Source organism: Ambystoma mexicanum, chromosome 1p (genome assembly GCF_040938575.1).
Source record: "Ambystoma mexicanum isolate Mex_15411 chromosome 1p, UKY_AmexF1_1, whole genome shotgun sequence".
Classification (NCBI taxonomy): Eukaryota; Metazoa; Chordata; class Amphibia; order Caudata; family Ambystomatidae; genus Ambystoma; species Ambystoma mexicanum.
Window position 1 is genome coordinate 737,414,946 of NC_090921.1, and position 18,643 is coordinate 737,433,588.

At 44.3% G+C, this 18,643-nt stretch overlaps 1 protein-coding gene across 3 annotated transcripts in view; it reads right to left on the minus strand.

The window, feature by feature from the left end:
* Nucleotides 1-18,643, minus strand: part of LOC138580024 (unconventional myosin-Ie-like) — a 483,826-nt gene that overhangs the window by 64,411 nt on the left and 400,772 nt on the right. For 2 of the 3 annotated variants that reach the window (XM_069650257.1, XM_069650259.1), the window contains exons 21-23: nucleotides 17,995-18,164; nucleotides 17,535-17,680; nucleotides 16,763-16,909 (exon numbers count right to left, since the gene is read on the minus strand). In XM_069650257.1, the coding sequence (XP_069506358.1) occupies nucleotides 16,763-16,909; nucleotides 17,535-17,680; nucleotides 17,995-18,164 (463 nt within the window). The remainder of the gene's footprint in view (nucleotides 1-16,762; nucleotides 16,910-17,534; nucleotides 17,681-17,994; nucleotides 18,165-18,643) is intronic. The other variant, XM_069650260.1, reaches the window with a different exon arrangement.

The window sequence follows — 18,643 nt, forward strand, 5'->3', positions numbered from 1 at the left end:
TAGAGAAGGGTAATACTCGCACAGGTAGTTGTATCCCAGTCACCCACTCGGAGAATATTTCTACACTTTATGCAACCCTCATAGGAGCATTTTCTGCATGCCTGCCAGATGAGCCGGAGGTCAAGCAATCAAGGCTCTCACTCTTTGGAGCAGAGCAAGGTACACAGGAATACAGGTCAAACATTAGGACTTTGAATTAAGGGACACCCACATAAAACGGTGTACAAACATACTTTATATTTCATTAAAGAGTTAAATAAGGTTTTGGTGCAGGTTAAAGGAAGTTATTTTTGTCAGAAAAGTCTCTAGAAGGGATTGTGGGTCTTGACCTTCTTGTTAGCGCCAGCCGTCGCCCTCCGATACCAGGTTTGACAGGTGGTACAACCGAGGTATCATAGGTCTTTTTTTGCTCTAATTAGGATTTCGTCCATCTCAGAAAATAGTGTAAGAGACAGACAGCCTTCAAACTGTCTGGGTGGGATATCAGCCCTGATGCTGCAAGGTCCCAAAAGGTAAGTATTAGATCCGGTTTATAGTGGCATTTTGGAATGTCACATTTTCAAAATGCCATTTTGGCGACACAAAAATGCAGAAAAGAAAATTGTTTTTTAAAAATTTTTTAATGGGGGTTCCCCCCCAAACCCCTTTTTTTATTGACACTTTTTTTTTTTACTAACGAAACATAAATAAAACAATACAAAATACATTCAAAAATTTTTTTTTTCTGCATTTTTGTGTCGACAAAATGGCATGTCGAAAATGTGTTTTCGGAAATATAACTGGATACCATTGGATCCAATGTTAAAGATAGGACCTTTCTTCAGGATTACTCGGGTGAACTTCCAAAGGCAAGCAGCGTGGTGGGAACCTTGCGGTTGGACATGTTTATCAATTTACAAAAGCTAGCAATTGAAGATCAAGTGAATATCTTCAAGCAAGAAGGGCAGCTGTGGGGGGTGTTGTCGAGCAGCCGGCTCATGTGGATGTGAGCCTCAACTGCTCTGCCCGTGCCACTAAGATCCTGAAGTAAAGATCCTCATTGCAGTTCAGATTCTGTTGAACTTTCATAACACCAAAATAACAGAGCACTTCTGCTATAATCCCCAGCAACACCAGGGAAAATTGGTGTAGGGGGATCCTACATCAGAGAATTCGGAAAAGTGCACCGAGGCCACCCGTCTACTTGATGTGGCGGCTGGGGGTGCATGAGCTCTGCCTGGCAGAGGAGATTAGGTGCAGGCTCTGACACGACCCACTGCAGTGGAATGTGCTAGTTCAGCATGGCAGCAGCATCAGGAAGCCGTCAAGCAGCCAAATACCCGCAGAGCACGTTACAGCTGTTAGCCGTGGACTTGAAGGTGGAACCGGGCCACTGGCGGCTACCGAAGGTGCGTAGTGGGACATCCGCTATACGGCCTGGTGCCTGCCGTAGGCTCTGCAGGCGGAACACTGGAGGAGTGAAGGAAGGATCTGGACCGGGCTGCTGGCAGTGGAAGTGAAACTTGGTGGGGTTGCCGGTGCGGAGCCCTGTGCACACTGTGGGTCTTAAAGCGGGAGCACTGGAGTGGCAATCTGAGGTCCCGGACCGACCCGTAGGAGGGGATTGAAGTACAGCGGGTGTACAGTCACATCGGGGAGGCCCAGCAGATACCAACAGCAGCTGCAATGGGAACAGAAAGTGCAGCACAGAGTTAGCTGCACTGGAGCATTGATAGCACCAGGGGTGGGGGAACCATCTGGGGGGTGCAACATCCACTGCCCCCACACCACAGAGACATCAAGACATCAACACAAGCAGTCATCCTAGATATCTCCTAATGTTCGAGTGTGTGCAGCGTGGACCGCCTGCTGAAGACATTGTTGAGTGGCCTGCCTGTGTATCCACGGCCAGGCCACTGTGGCAACTGTGGGGCTGGGCAAGCAGAAAGGGCCAGGTTCCCCCAGGGAGAAGAGCGTCGAGAGTGTATAGAAGCCCAGAGTGAGGAGAAGACCTGCACATGGCAGTATAGCATCGGACTCCAGTGGCGGCAGGGGAGCATGGTGAGGTGTCGCAACACTACTGACGGTCCTTGCAAAGATCCCTTCTACAAATATCTTTGTGAGTGCCCCTCAACCCCCTGAGTGCCCCTCCGCCCGTCACGTCGCAGAAGACAGCAGGGCCATGTATCGGTGCTGCCGGAGAAGAGCAGATGACATCGATCATAAATATTATGAGCACCATAGGGGACTCCAGGTCCTTGGTAGAAGCAGATAGATGGGTTAGCCTCTGAGGTGTCCTTTCTGCGACAGGACCTTTGTAACTTGCCCTCACGGGTGGGCGAGGCCGAGCAATGTATCTCGGACAATGAAGACGTGCTTATGAAGATGGAAAGGCAATTGGCCTTGGTATCCCAGAAGCTCACCATCCTAGAAAACCGAGCCGAGGACAGGGAGGGGAGGTCCAAAAGTAATAACCTGTGCATACTTGGGCTGCCGGAGAAGGAGGAAGGGCCCTTTATGGAGCTATTCCTAGAGTGCTGACTGACGGACCAAATGGCCACCCAAATAACTCTCCATCTCCAGCACTGTGATTGTGCGTCTCTTAAACTACAGGGATTAGGACACTATCCAACATATGGTGAGGGCAACAGGCCCGATCATGTATAACGGGAACCAGATCGGTTTCTTCCCAGATTATACGAAGGAGGTATAGCGGGCCAGGCAGTCCTTTGACTCTGTTAAGAGGAAGTTGATGTCACTCAGTATTAAATATGCACCTTTCTTCCCGGCTCTGCTTGAGGTCTACCATAAAGGCACAGTCTGTTTCACACCATTAAGGAAGCTTGAGACTGGATGGAGACGCATATCCAGTCTGAGCTAATCTCCAGATCATCAAAAGACCAGTCTAATTGGGGGGCCCGACCGAGAACTGTCCCCGGCCTGGTTTGATATGCAGGGATCTGTCCTGCCTGTGCCTGCCGGAGGTGTGAAATCATGAAGACACTGGCTGACTATGGGGGTAGGCGTGAGAGGCTGGACTCTTTGCAGTTGAGTGGAGGAAGAAGGTTAACAGTCAATATGGTATTCAATTTTCCATGTTAGGATCCTATGTACAGCGGCCCCTGACGGGGGTTTAAAGGGGACTTGGCTGGCTCTCATAGGTAACCCTGAATATGTTTTCAAGGGCTGTTGTATGTTTAGTTTCTCAGGGGTGCAGGTGACATGCACTTCTAGTTGGGCATGAGGATGGGGGGTCTTCTTGTTTGCACGAAAGGCTGTTAGGGGGGATGGTGGGATTGGGTGGGTTTGTTCGAAAACTGGAGCACTGGAAGAGATGGGAATCTGGGAGGTTTTTCTGTTTGTCCAGACCCGGGTGTGGAAGGGGTCCCCTCAGTTAAAATACTGTACTTGTCCCAAATGTATGGCAGGGGAGGATAGACCTAATACAATTTCCTTTTTAACATGGAACCTTGGGTTATGGATCTTGATTGATACAGGTAGAAGGAAGGAGTGCCCTCCATGGTGTATGAACAGCTACTATCTAGAGTTTGCAGAGTTTCTGAAGGGGGTGGCTTCCAAGACAAATTAATATTTTGACATAAATACAGGGTCGGTACACATTCCAGAGGTGTTATGGGAAGGTTATAAGCGGTCCTACGGGCGAGATGATCTTCCTAGTTGCAACTCTCAGAAGTCATTAACCAAGTGTATTTTCTGTATATAGTAGTTAGGGGGTCATTGTAATTATTATATGGTGTTCTGTTGTGCCTATCGATGTTGTGTTGTCTGTTATAAGTCAAAGGCCTAAAATTAGGTTGTGAAATATTTAGTTTGTAGTTATTACGTTTTTAATTTTATAAATTTATGAACAGTATTGCATGATTATTAGCGGACTTATGTATTTTGCAATCTGGGTGAAAATCCATGATGTTAGGGATATGTTGTAGTTTCTGTTCCTTGTATGTTCATTCTAAAATAATAAATAAAATTATTAAGAAGTGTTCATAGACAGGCAGTGAGGAAGGCAGAGGAAAAGGAGAGGGCGGCAGAGGAGGCCTATTTTGAGCAGGGCACCCTGAACAGGTGGGAGGAGATCCACAGAGCACAGGAGCGACTTCGGATCACTGCACTGGATAGTGCTGCGCAAGCACACTGGCTCAAGAGAAGCCAGATTTATTAAATCAGGGGACCATGCCGACAAAATGTTGACCTGGCTGAAAAGAAGTGAGGAAGGAAGGGCACAGGTATGGGAGGGAGGTGGTAGGTCCGGGAGGGATGCAGATTGTGGAGGACGCAGGGATCAAAGACACGTTTGCCACATATTATGAGGAGCTTTACTGCTCCAACAGACTGGGGATCAGACAGGGGTGGGGGGCTTTCCCTTCCTGACGGATGTCCCTTTGCTGCGGCTGACCCCTGTCCAGAGAGATGACCTGGAAGCCGATATCACGGAGGAAAGAGGTAGTGGCTGCTGTATTGCACCCTCAGTCTCTGGGCCCAATGGGTTTCCAGTTGAGGTCTGAAAAAAGCTGGCTGACACAACGTTACTGCACATACACAACTTATTCACCCATTCAAAGGCCACCGGCATGCTACCCTCGGACCTCAGGAGAGCCTGCATAATTGTCATTCCCAAAACAGGTAGACCCCCAGAGTCCTGTGCCTCTTATAGGCCTATTTCCCCCATTAACAGAGAGGTTAAGATCCTGGCGCGGGTGCTGGCGGAGCACCTCACTGGAGTTATTGCATCCTTGGTCCATCTGGATCAATGTGGATTTATGCCCGACAAGTCCACCAGGAGGAATATTCGTAGTTTGTTCATGGCTGTATCTCAGCAGTGCATGCTGGAAGAGCCTTTAGGTGAGCCTGGAAAATGCCTTCCATTAAGTGGAGTGGAGGTTCTTGTGGGAGGTGCCGTCTTGCATGGGTTTGGGGAAAGTTTCCTGGGGTGGGTGCGTCAACTATATTCGTCTCCAAGTGCAGAGGTCTGGGTTAATGGGGTGACGTCCCAGGCTTTTCACCTGGAGTGGGGGACGAGGCAGGCTTGTCCTCTCTCCCTCCTTCTATTCACACTGGCTTATTGAGCCATTGGCAATCCGCTTAAGTACGGACCGGACTTAGTCAGGCTTCTGTTGTCGACATGGTGCAAGGACAAAGTCTAGCTATACGCAGACGATCTTTTGGTTTACTTCAGTAAACCGTAGGAAGCCTGCACCGGGGTTACACATACCCTGCTGGAGTTTGAAGGGGCCAGCAGGTTCAGGGTTAATTGGGATAAGTCCATCATTTTCCCCATTAAGGGGATGGGGAATGAACTGCCCCAGAATTGTCCATACCAGATCTCAGTTGAGGGCTTTAACTATTTAGGGGTTTGGGTGGGTCCTGACCTTAACGACTATGTGCATTACAATTTGCACCCTATTACGGATAGGTTCTTACAAGATGTCATTCACTGGAGGTCCCTTCCATTGACATTACTCGGGAAAGCAGCCCCATTCAAGATGTTAACCCTGCCGAGGTACATGTACGTCTTTCAGAATGTCCCTCACAGATTCCCGGTCGAATTTGACAGAGCGGATGCCGCTGTCTGGACGCTTCTTTGGGTGTGTAGGGGGAGGGTGGTCAGCCCTGTATTGCCCTGGCTACACTGCAGTGCTCAGTTTGGTAAGGGGGTATCGGCTCCCTAACCTTCGCAGCTATTACTGGGCTGTTCAACTGGCAGTTTTAAATGATTGGCTGCATGGGGAGGAGTCATTGCGTACATCAAGGCTGAACAGGGATGAATGGCAGGTCTCTACCCACTCACCCACATCCTTTACAGTTGTGCGAAGAAACGGCCGCTCCCACCCATGATGTACACTAGGCAGATATGGAGGGACTTCCATCGCCATGTGGGTTGGGGGGGGCAGGGCTACCCTGGCTCAGCCCCTATGGAATAACGCCTATGTCCCGGAAGTGGGTAAAATTGGTAGACTTGGGGTCTGTGAGAGGGGTGAGGTGTGGCATGTGGGGGATGTAGTGAGAGAGGGGACGCCAATCCCTTTTCCTGAGCTGTCTGACAAGTTTGGCTTGCCGGAGACAGAAAGATAACATTATTTACAACTGTTACATGCCATATCAGTGCAGTTCCAGTCATTTCGGGATGTACCGACCTGCTCCTCGATAGAAGCACATTTTCTCCCGAAGCGGATAAGTATGAAGGTTATCTGTACCATTTACCAGGTCCTAACCACCTTCGTCACAAAGGACTTGGTTAGCTTTAAAACACGGTGGGAAAGGGATCTCGGCCTGCTGGAACCGGAGTACTAGGTGGAGGCCCTACTTCTCCCTAGGGAAATTGGTATCTCGGCTCGTATACACTGATACAACTTAGGATATTACATAGGCTTATTCAAGTGGGGTCGGGTGGATCACGCTAAATGTCTCAGTTGCGGGTGGGTCGAAGGGCACCTTTTTTCATACTGTTTAGGAATGCCCTCAGGTTTGCTGCTTTTGGCAGAAGTGTCTGGATAAGTTCCACTCTGTTGTTGGATTAATACTTGGGGACCCACAACTACTGCTCTTGGGGGTGTAAGGAGAAACCGGTTTGATAAACTGTTTGTGTCCATGGCCGTTGGACTGATGAAACCAACTGTTGCAGCATAGTGGGGGGCTGCACACCGCCCACGGTTGTCAAAATGGGTCGCTGAAATGGACTGTTGTATGGCCCTGGAGAAGAGAATATATAATGCAAGGGGCTGCCCTGGAATATGGGAGAAGATTTGGGGAAAGCGGGGGGAAGGGAGCGGGTAGGAAGGGGGAATATGCCCTTTCAAACAGGAATTCTTTGAGTTGTTTCTGGATGGTAATTCCTTTGGTATATGGGTTGTTTGAACCTGGCAGTGTTTCATCCAATCATGTATGAACATTATGTTTTTCTTTTATGTTGAGCTGTTTTTACTTCCATTTTCTATGCAAAATAATAAAAAGTGTTTTTTAATTTTTTAAAAAAAGGAAGGGCACCTGTGTAGCCACTATTGATGTTGTGATGAAGAGAAGATTAACTGGGAAAGTTGGAGGTATGGTGCGGATGTCTGGTTTGTTGGGGGTGCAACTTTGGTGCTGGAGGGCAAAGGCTATGCCCACTGAGGTAGTTCAGGTAGGTGATTGACTTCTCAGGTGCCCAAAGTTAAGTTGTGTTTTCTTCCGAGTTGGAACTTGGTTCTGAACTTTAGGTACCAATCAAAGGGCCGCTCGCTCCATTGCTTGTCAGTGCTCATAACCAATCCAAGCAGCAGAGGCGTATCAACAAGGCTTCCTGGAAGTAGGTGATCTCAAAGGGCCTACATCTCTGCTTTACCCATCAGGCCAAGGGAAGGGACCTACACTGTTCAAATCCCCTGGGTGAATAGAGGTCCAGTGTCCGCAGATACAAAATAGAGGTTTGACGTTACTGTTCTTAGAAGAGTGCAGTGCAAGGAGAGTTTCCTCAAACTCACAGCTTTTTTACTTTCTATACTTATCCTAGATATCATGTAGGATTAGTCAAAGAAAATGCATAATGGTCTTACCACGGCTTCGACAACAAGGGCACACTGCCACTACATTGGACGTTGTTTACCAGTTACGTTTAACTGCGGCCAGAGGGAAAAGATTAAAATGTGGACAAAATGGGGGCGGGGGGTGTGGCCAAGCGCTGATGAGGACGTCGCCTGAATCAGAGTGTTAGGGAGAATTCTCTGTTTAGGCTGAATTTCCTAACCTAGTGAGTCCCCCAGCAGCTTTGCTGGATTTCTGGAGTTTGTTTTTTCCATCCTGCCAAGAGTGAGACTCTTTTTCTCCCACTCTTGGACGTGAATGTGTGTAATTCCTTTGAATGTCGATGTGTTCTATGGGCTATGTGGTCTTTTACTCCATAGGGTCTCATATGTTTTGCTATGTGTGTTACACCGCACCCTACGTGCCATAACACTGGGGCGTCCTAGCGGACCTCCACCATAGACTCCATACCCGGGGACTGACTACTCTCTCCCCGGGCATGTAAAGTCACCATTGGCTTTACTGGACCTAAATTTACTAACAGAACTAGTACAAACCATCTTATTGTGGACGTACTAGTAGGGGTAATTCGATTACTCCTGGATCTGTTATTCGAGGGGGCACTGTGCCGTCCCCCCTCGTCGAGTTTTGGCTGGTGGCAGTGGAAACTACTTGTTATGTTCGACCCCGAACATAACCCTATGGGATTCTTCCCATTGTTGGAGATCGATACTTTTTCCTTGTTAATCTCGAACATACCATCAGTTTACTCATCTTAAATAAGTTTACCGGATGGTATTTTCTGCCAGAACTCGGTTTTTAAAATGGCGTCTGTGTTCGTCCCTGTGACTCCTAAACCAAAGGTTGAGCCCTTTGTTCCACTTTTGGCGGGCCCCTGTACAGAGACCCTCCAAAGTGGTGCCATTCTGTCTGGGTTACCACAGGGGTGTGGGAGGGGGTTTAGGCACCCTGGACCGAGTTGCCTTGCCAACTCCGGTCGCACTCTGGTGTGATTGGCCCAAGTGGTGAGCCTCCCCGCTCACCACTTAGCGTGTGTTGATTGACAGCTAGGCTGAATGAATGGGGGTTTTCTGCATAAAAGCAGGGCTTTTGGGACTGGATCTTCAGAAGTTGCCACAGGACCTAAGAATCCGACGAGGGTAACGCTGAGCCGACCTGCACGACACCACCTCCGGTCGAGCCCTGCGGAACCGACTCACCACTTCCCGACGACAGAGGAGATCTCCCTGCCGGAGAGTCTCTTCCCCTGACTGGTGGGAACAACCAGTCCCCTTTGCTTTTTCTTCGCCTCAGGATGCAGTGGTCGAATTGCCCGTGCAGAGCACCTCGGCAACCGGATAGCCACTACCCCTGTACCGCGACCAAAAGGTGGTGCCTTGTGACGGAGCACTCCACGGCTGGTCTCTTCCCTGGTGGTGCACCAGACTTCACTTTCCTTCGACGACGAGATCACCTCTACTCTTGGCAAAGACCCGACGTGCATCCACCACCAGGAACAACTGCCCCCGCCGGAGCTGCCCTCCACAAACAAGGTACCGTGTCCGCCTGGCTTCCCTTTTGACCGGATAGAGTGAGGTGTCTTAATCCTCTCCTTTCCGTTGGGTCACCTCCAAGCTTTGTCTCACGCATTGTTCTGAACTGGTTCAATCTTCCAATAACAATTTGCTACACAGGCTCGAACGCATTTCCACAAAGAGACTTTTTTTTTTGGGGCAAATCGCCTTGCCTCTCTCCGAGTGGGCCTGGCCTCTGAACTTTATGATCTATTGTGGTTCTTGTCTTCTTGCCTTGCATTTTTCCCGTAAAGTATTGAACTGTGTTGATTTCGTAACCTACTATTTTTCTCTCCCATCCTAACTGATATCAGAGTGCCATCTTGGTTGAGGCATACACCTCTGTCTGCAAATAAGTGATGCCGGTAGAACCTAGACTTGTCGAAATATTGTTAGGGGGTTTGATCGATTCTTCTTCGTAGAGTAATTTTAATTGAATTGTTTGCCGTGATAGTGCCATAGTGTTTTCCATAGATGTTCCGTTATAAATAAATACCTTTATATCTTTACACTGAAGCCTTGTTGCGTGTTTGCTTGTCTTACTGTGAAGAATTGTCCTATATTGTATACTCCACATACTGCTTAACTCTTCTTGAGAGAAGTCTGACTGCTCAGCCACAGCTACCAAGTGAATCAGTGTGGTACAGACTGCTACCAAGTGGGTTTACTTCCAAACACCTGTAGTCCTAAATCTTTTGCAGTGGTCCCAGAGGGAACTGCACAGGTTTCTGCCTAACACAGGGCTCCCGTCCCGGTGCACATCTCTATTACCTAATTGGGCCCTTTTGCTAACAAAACTGGATTAATAAACTCACCAGCACTTATCCTCGTAGGATAGAAGAGGTTAGGAGGCAGCGCTGAGTTCAAATGAATGTTATGCCAGGAAGTTGTGACAGCCTACGTTCCTCCGGAGGCATGGCTTACAGCACCGGAGTCACGTCAGAAAATACCCGACGTGTTTACTCAGATGGTCTGTTGACATGTTCCTGATAATCCAGTGACTACACCAGGGTGCGCGATTCATTCACAACAACCAGTCTTTTTCCATTTTAAAGGTACAGCTTTACAAACAGGCACTTCTCATGCTTATATGGACCTATACAGTTTTCATTTGAATGCTATTATGTGTAAAAAATAGCTGGCCTTAACTTATCACTTAAAAGTGGAAGACAATAAGGGTTTCTAGACATGTTTCATTCATGCTTCATTCACATCAGCAATCTTTTAAATACAAAGGAAACTTTTTGACTTTTACAAAATACCTCCGGGGAAAGAATGTGGCATTCCGTCGGCTTAGATGTCTGGAATGAAATTATTTGAGGAAGCCTCCTTACTGCAATAGTACATGTGGAAATGTACACAGAATAAGGTTTTACATCTGCTGGCAAGCATATAAATATGCTCATGGATAAAACATGTTTAAATGATTTTTCTTCTAACAAGTGCTATCCTTCACCTCACTTTTTGATAAGTGTGTCTCTTATTATTGATTTAAGTCAAGACAAAAGCTTTGTATATACTTGGCAGTTTGTTTGCGGCTGCGGTATGGCCTCAAAAAAAGGAATCTCCAAGGATTTGCCATCTGCATCTCTCCTACACTGAAAGACGACACATAAGATCCAGTCATGCAAGCCATTTTGGATTAAATCAAATCTCTCAAACCATTCATGGAAGCTACGACGGCCAAACTACAACTGCTTGACGACAAATGGTCCTTATTCGAATCTAGGATTACTGAAGTTGAGAAAAGGATCAGTAACACAGAAGATATAGCAGGAAAGGTGATGTTGCTTGAAAATGAAGTTACTTCCTTACAGAAACAAACTGAACATTTAGAAAATAGAAATAGGAGCAACAATATACGAATTGTTGGCCTTCCAGAAACACTAGAAAAAGATAATCCTACTCGATTTCTGTATTACATGCTTCCTCTACTTTTGGATCTTTCCGCATCTATGCAACTAAATATCCAAAGGGCCCATCGTGTTGGGCCTAGAATACCATCCAGGAATGCTCGGAGTACATTCATCTTTGGGGTGCTTGACTATACACATGTCCTACTCATCATGGATAAGGCAAAAGAGAAAAAGTTACTTACGTGGGAAGGCATTAAAATGTTCATAACTCAAGATGTTCCCCAACGCCACGGCGGCAATAAGAAAGGCGTTATTAGCGTTCAGACCAGCATTAAGGCAACTCAATGCCAGATATGGGATTAAACACCCAGTATCCCTAAAGGTCACTCTCAATGGGTATACATATACCTTTCACAACCCGAGTGATTTACGCAACTTTATCCAGAGCCACAGGAGAGATGAGATGGATACTACTAGACTACCACCAATATAAAGTAAATATCTGCACAATATATTTTTCCTAACACAACCCTCCTGCCGGGATGCAGTGAGGGACAGGCCTGTCTGACTCTGGTTCTCCACCACTACCATTTAGTGACTGCTTATGAACATGGATTGGAGTGGCTGTATCCAGTTAGCCATTACTTCACCCTATACCGGTTGGTTTATTTGGAAATTGGTAAATTCCATGTTCCTTTTGTTTGTCACCCCCTTTTCCTTGTGTCTCTTCTCCATTTATGTCTCATTTTACCAGTGCTTTGTTTTGGACTACAAATGGGTATATATTGCTATTACCATTATCCATGACATCATGGAATGTTAAAGGATTACATAATCCTGTTAAAACAGCAGAAAATCCTCTCACACCTCAATGGAGCTAAAGCATCGATTGCATGTCTACAGGAATCCCACCTTTCACAAGCGTAAGCTAATACATTGAAATGTTTATGGGTGGGTCAAGTATTTACGAGTGCAGCAGATGGGAAAAAGAATGGTTATTACTCATTAATAAACATTTTCAATGCAAAGTCTTGTCTACAGAATCAGAGGACGTAGGTAGATGACTTTTGGTTAAACTCCTGGTTGATTCCATAGAATATTCTATTTTAAATATTTACGGTCCCACTAGTCCCGATCCTATATTCTGGACTCAGTTAAGAATCCACACTCTCAAATCTCATTCTAATAACCTCATTATATGTGGAGATTGCAATGAAGTTGTAGATCCTCTCCTAGACAAAAAGTCTGCACTTTAGATCTACTAAATCCCATATACAATTTAATAACGTTATCTCTGAATTAGGTCTCGTAGATACTTGGCGTATCACCCATCCATCAGATATAGATTGCACATTTTTTTCACCTACACATAACTCGTTTTCAAGAATTGATCATGTCTTTGTATCTTAATCTCTTACTAATCGCATAATAAAGGCCAAAATTGAGGGGATTACGGCGTGCGATCATGCTTCTGTTCATATCAAATTATCCAGTGCACAAACTGTACATCATTATAATAGATGGAGATTCAACTCAGCTCTCTTAAGAGATGAACAATTTGTGAAATTCATCCATCAACATGTCCACTTCCTTGCTGAGAACCCCTCAGCCGATACATCTGTACATAACAACTGGGACTGCAATAAAGCAGTATTAAGAGGTCACATCATATCATAGACCACCATCAAAAAGAAAAAACTCAAGAGAGTAAAGATATTCTTAAATCTATTAAGTCCCTGCAACTATATTCGGAATAATTCCATTCCTTTGCTTCAAAATATTATTGAACTTAGAATACAGTATAATAAATTAATGACTGAATTCTCATGCGCTAATCTTTTAAAGTATAAATCCAAAATTACTGTTATTTAAGATCAAGATGGTAAGAGTCATGAAGGATAAAGACATTCTGCAAGCTTTCTCAAAATTTTACCAAAAGTTATACTCCTCTGGGGCAGCGCTCAATAGTACTAATGTCACTGGCGTTAATCATATACACTGTAAATCCTAGGAAAACGAATCTACAATCTTTAGAATCTCCTATTTCCCCAAATGAGGTACACAGAGCTATTAACCTCAAAAAGGGGAAAAGCTCCAGGTCCATAGGGTTTCCCAGTAGATTATTTTGCCCATTTTAAAGACATAATAGTTCCTAAACTTGATGAACTTTATACATCCTTCCTTGCTCATAAAAAAGCTGCAGGATCTTTTACTGAAGCAATGCTTATTGTATTCCCTAAACCCAACAAAGACCCTCAATAAGTTCAAAATTATAGGCCCATATCTTTAATTAATACAGACTGTAAAAACTTTGCCCAAAATCCTAGCCAACAGACTTCTACCCTTGACATAAATTTGGAAGAAAGGGAATATCATCTTCCGCCAATATTAGACTCTTTACCAATATTCTAAACATCATTCAAAACTCCCCAAATCCATACGCAGCAATAGCGCTTGCTGCTGAAAAAGCTTTTAACAGAGTAGAATGGAACTACATGTTTGAAGCTCTTCCTTGGCACGGTATTCCCAATCCATTTATATCCATGATCAAAGTACTTTACGCCAAATCCACTACTTCAGTGTTTATAAATAATCATTTATTGCCCTTTTTTCCTCTCTATAGGAGGTACTTGTCAAGGCTGCCCCCTTTTATTCATTTTGGCATTTGAACGCTTCCTAGTAGCAATAAAAGAAGATGACAATATTTGTGGTATATATTATAAAGATATTAAAATCAAAACCGCTGCCTGTGCAGATGATGTTTTACTCCTATTGAATATATCAGATACCCGTCTGCTTCATCTGACTAAGATTATAACACGTTTTTCTCTGGCATCAGGCTATAGACTCAATACTGATAAATCAGAGATTCTACCACTTAGCATTCATTACACCAAACACCATATTTTAAGGTCTGGAATGAAATGGTGCCCAGCAGGTATCAAATACTTAGGTATTCACATAACGCCCCCCATTAATAAAATCATTAAACAAAATACAGCTGATATTCTCACTAGGGTGAAGGAATTTACTAATACATGGTCCCCCCTTTTCTTGTCATGGTGGGGTAGACTCGAAGCTGTTTAAATGATTTTGCCTATTATACTTTATTTATTTATGTTCCCTCCCCACATTCCTGCTTCTTTTTTAAAATAATTGGATTCTTGTATCCTTACATTTCTCTGGTGGTAAAAGAAACAGAGACTATCACTATGTAAAATCAAACAGCCCAGAACGGAAGGAGGGATAGGTTTCCCGGACTATAAAAATACCACTCAGCCTTTATTTTGAAACAAGCTCAATTATGGTTTATCCCTATTAATCCTAACGTGTCCAATTAGTATGTCATACACAGAGCGATGGTCTTTCCAATAGTCTTATGGACTGCCCATATATTAAAAACAATAACAAGTGTTTCAATAGCGCTAGTATCAATGTTTCTATTATGCATCTTCGATCTTACTTAATTTTGTTAACTTCAAAACTATCCACGTTTGTATCACAATATATGTGAATGAACCCCCTATTAAAAATTAACAAAAGGACCGTGTTGGAGACCATGGGTATCTTGTGGTATTACATTAGTGCAACAGCTGTTTATTCGAGGTGGTCCCATTACTTTTGATGAGTTTATGACTAAATTCCATGCAGCAATATCCTTTCTACAACAATATGTAAGATTATTAGATGCTATCATGGAGAATTATAGTGTACTACTTTGAAATGTTAATTATTCAGCACAAAGACGACTTCTATCCAATCCCAATGTCACAGTGGCCATGCAGTATAAAGATCCTTCATGTTCGACAAATGTTCAAATCCTACATAAATGTCTGAAGGAGTGGAACCGAGACTGTTTTCTAAATGGTCCCCAAAGGCTCTGGCCATATATGTGGACTAATATTTCTAAGGTGATTGTTTCAGCAAACCTACTTCAAACAATGTTTTTCTTCCATCACAGGGCATTTATTACTCCATCAATGCTCTTTAAAGGGGGTCTGTCCCAAGATGACACATTTTGGAGTTGCCTATGTTTTCAAGGAACGTTTAAGCTTGCTATCTCTGAATGTATTCATGTTGAAGATTTTTGGAAAAAGTGTGGGAAACGTTAGAGCATTTTTCAGATTCAGTTACTTTTCTCCTTCACAGTCCTATTTCATGGAAGCAAGGATATTCAACCTGCTATTGACAAGAATATATGTTATTTGTTTGATCTCGTCATAGGCATAGCAATTAAAACTATCACTTTGAACTGGAAAGATCTAAAAAATGTTCATTTTAAACTATGGTGTAATTCAATATGCAACATTCATAGAATGGAAAAATGCAATGCTTCAACCCTGCGATTACTGCACAAACATTATAGATTTCTTAAGTAAGTAAAGCAATGCCCCATAAATAGGAAATATTACATTACTGGTATCATTCATATCAACAATTACTGTCCCCTCCTCCCTCCTCTTTGTTTATGTTAGTCCTGTGTTTCTGATTTTTGAACTTAAGGTTCTTCACCATAAATGTCTTATAGGAGAACCAGTTTATATTAACACGCAGTTTACTCCACTAATGCATATCTCTTACATCCTTTATGCAAGGTTCATATATTGTTTAATCATATTGTAAATGAACATCCTGTCTTTGGTATATTCATAATGCCTATATAGACCACTTGTTGATGGTTTACTTATTGTACAACTTTAGCATTATTAATGACCTTACCTTATTAAATTATATATCCTTTCTCTGATTCAAATAAATACATTTGTTCTGTTCATGATGCATGACGTAGAACAAGAAGTTTATGGTCTTTCCATCGAAACCCCTTCCAACGAAAATTTTCCATTGAATGTTTTCGCATCAAATGCATTTTCTTTCCATTTTTTGGGGTAGTGCCACCCAAACCCTATTTTTTACCCTTATAAGCCGACCCCAATGAAAAATAACCCTTTACCCCATCCATACATGCATTAGATGCAAAAAAACGTGCATTCTATGCAAAAATATTCTATGCAAAATTTTCGTTGGAAAGGGTTTCGATGGAAACCCTTTCGATGGAAAGACCAGATACAGAATAAACGCCCATTTCTTGAGCAAGCTTTCACCTGCCATCTTCCAAAAAGCATCCAGAATATTAGGTAACTGGCTTTGTTGAAAATGCCCTTTCGTTGGGCCAGTTAGAAATCCACAAAACAATTGGGCTCCAATTGATCATGTCCGTAAGGTGCGCAATGCACAACTGTGCATAGCGTGAATGGGTGGTATATGCTGAATGCCCATCACATTTCAAACAGGTGTTTTCTGCTGTCTGTGAAATATTCAGTTCTTTGTAGCCCCAAAAAGGAACCATGGACCCTTTCTTGGCAGCATAAACCTGAAGAAACTGCCCCATTTCATTGTAGCATCAAAGTTGCTTGCTTGTTCTGGTAGGGACTCCAGGCCAAATGAGCAGCAAATCCAATCCCCAAGTAATTAAACCCTGCGGTGTTTTACTAAGCATTTGCCTTTAAGAAATAAACTGTGCTTGGGAGACGAATGGCCACTAATAGTGTATGATTTGGCAACATTAATATTAATATCTATTCCCTCTGTGCATACAGAATCCACCTGCAAAACCTACTGTAGTGCAACTGTACCCAAGCTATCACAAGAACAAGTTGTCAGCATGCGTGACGAGGGGCAGGGCACTACATGCTCACTCACCGCAAAACACCACCTTTGTTAATTTTTACAGAACACGTGCACTCTACCTCCCCTTGCAGAGCCATGCAGATCACTCTTCACTCACTGCTTTGGCATGGCTCTGGTACCCCCCCTGAGCCCTTCCCAAACACTCACTGGTTGCTGAACTTGAGCTGCAATTGTTTCTGGGTTCTCTCCTCATAGCGCTTGTACAGAAGGCTCAAGAACTCAGTCTTGAAAATGGACTCCAAGACACTATCATATTGTGCCTCATGAACAATAATGAAGTCATCTTGCAAAGTACTGTGAGTGGGGAGGGGGAATGGGGTGGGAAAGCACATGAGAAAAGAAGGAATAATACCATTAAACAACAATACAGCGTATTCAGATTATGTTCTGTGATCAGGGTCATCAGCAGAAGCACCCTCTGTATTTTAAACCCCAATACCTGCACAGTCCATCCTCAGTATCCTGTGAGCCCCCTTTAATCCCCTGCCTCCATTATCCTCTGGCCTCCCCACTCCTCTTCATCTGTATTTTCCTTTGGACCTCCACTACCCATCCTCAGCCGTCTCTGGATCCACACCATATCCTATCCTTTTCCCCCCACTCTCTATGATCTGGTCCCTAACTCCCAACATCCACCCCACTCCCCAACCTCCAAAGTGGCTGGCTTCCACTCCCCATCCTCTGCAGCAGTTGTCCTCACTCACACTTGGCAGCTATTTGCATCACTGTGGCCACCACCCCCCAGTGCCCCGACTTCATCCCTGATACTCAGAAGCCACTTTCAAAACTTTTTGTCCTACACAGTGACTGTCTCTGCTCAACATCCTCAGCCACTGGCTGCCCCTACTAAGTGTTTGACAGGCTACTTGAAGTCTCAATCCACCCACTCAAAAACCTTCCTGGATGGTTTTCTTATTACCTTAGAGACACACATTGGATCTTTTCCAGTTCAATCTTGCGTTTCAAGACTTCCTTGATCATGCCTTTTTCCGGCCCCTGCTTCACCTTTTCCCGGCCAATCAGATACAGGAGCTTGGGTGTCAGGATCAGGTCTCGCTTCACAGTCTTTGGACAAATAAATAACGAAGAATGTTTTTCTACCCGTCATTTAAGCGCCCATCCCCCAATAACCAACAAAAACTGAGGGAGACTGCAAGACAACCTAGGTGTTTCCAAGTGAAAATGGTGATCCCGGAAGGCAGAGCGTGGCTCATATCCAGTTTACCCAACTCTGTAGGGAGGGTGTGTGCGTGTGTTTGATCAGACAAATATGGCTGTTAGCAAATGCCTGACCAGCCCATCAGAAATACTGGTGCTGTATGGTACCTACATGAGTGTCATCCATGATCCTGCCCTGCACATTAAAGTCCAAAGCCTACCTTGAACCTGCGGTCATATTTAGTGACTGTGTCTGCAAAGTCTATGCGTTCTCTGCGGCCCACAAATTGCTTAAGCTCAGGTCGGTTCTCAATCCCGATGTAGTCTCCCACAAAGTTTCGGTTGATGCTGTTCCGCCTGCGCTCTTTCTTGTTCAGAACGATGCTTGAAGCTAAGGGAAAAGAACGAGAGAACACGTCAGTTAGCAGGCACATTTGAAGATCTTAAGTCACACACAAGTATTTTATGAAGACTTATTTTTTTCTTTTAATTCTTGAACTTGTTGCTCTTTTCCATTTATAAATGTAGGACGAATGTAAAAGTACCAGAAAGCAAAAAAAGTAGTATTGGATGAACAACCCAGTCCTGACGTGGGACATCTTGAGATACTTTAGCCAGTATGGGTAGGGACATCACTGCCCAGAGTCACTGCTCCAATTAACTCCCAAGTCCATCTGCTCATAGCACAAAGTGGCCCCTTAGGTTTAGGCCTGTAGAGAAATAGAATGTTTCCCAATCCAAGACTTTCTGATTGGTGTAGTTTGGTTTGGAATGGAAGAGGGGAAATGTAACGTGTGGAGTGTAGGTATGATGATTTAAGCCAGACAGGAACCCTTGCATCTTCCAATACTGCACAACAGTAATGCATTC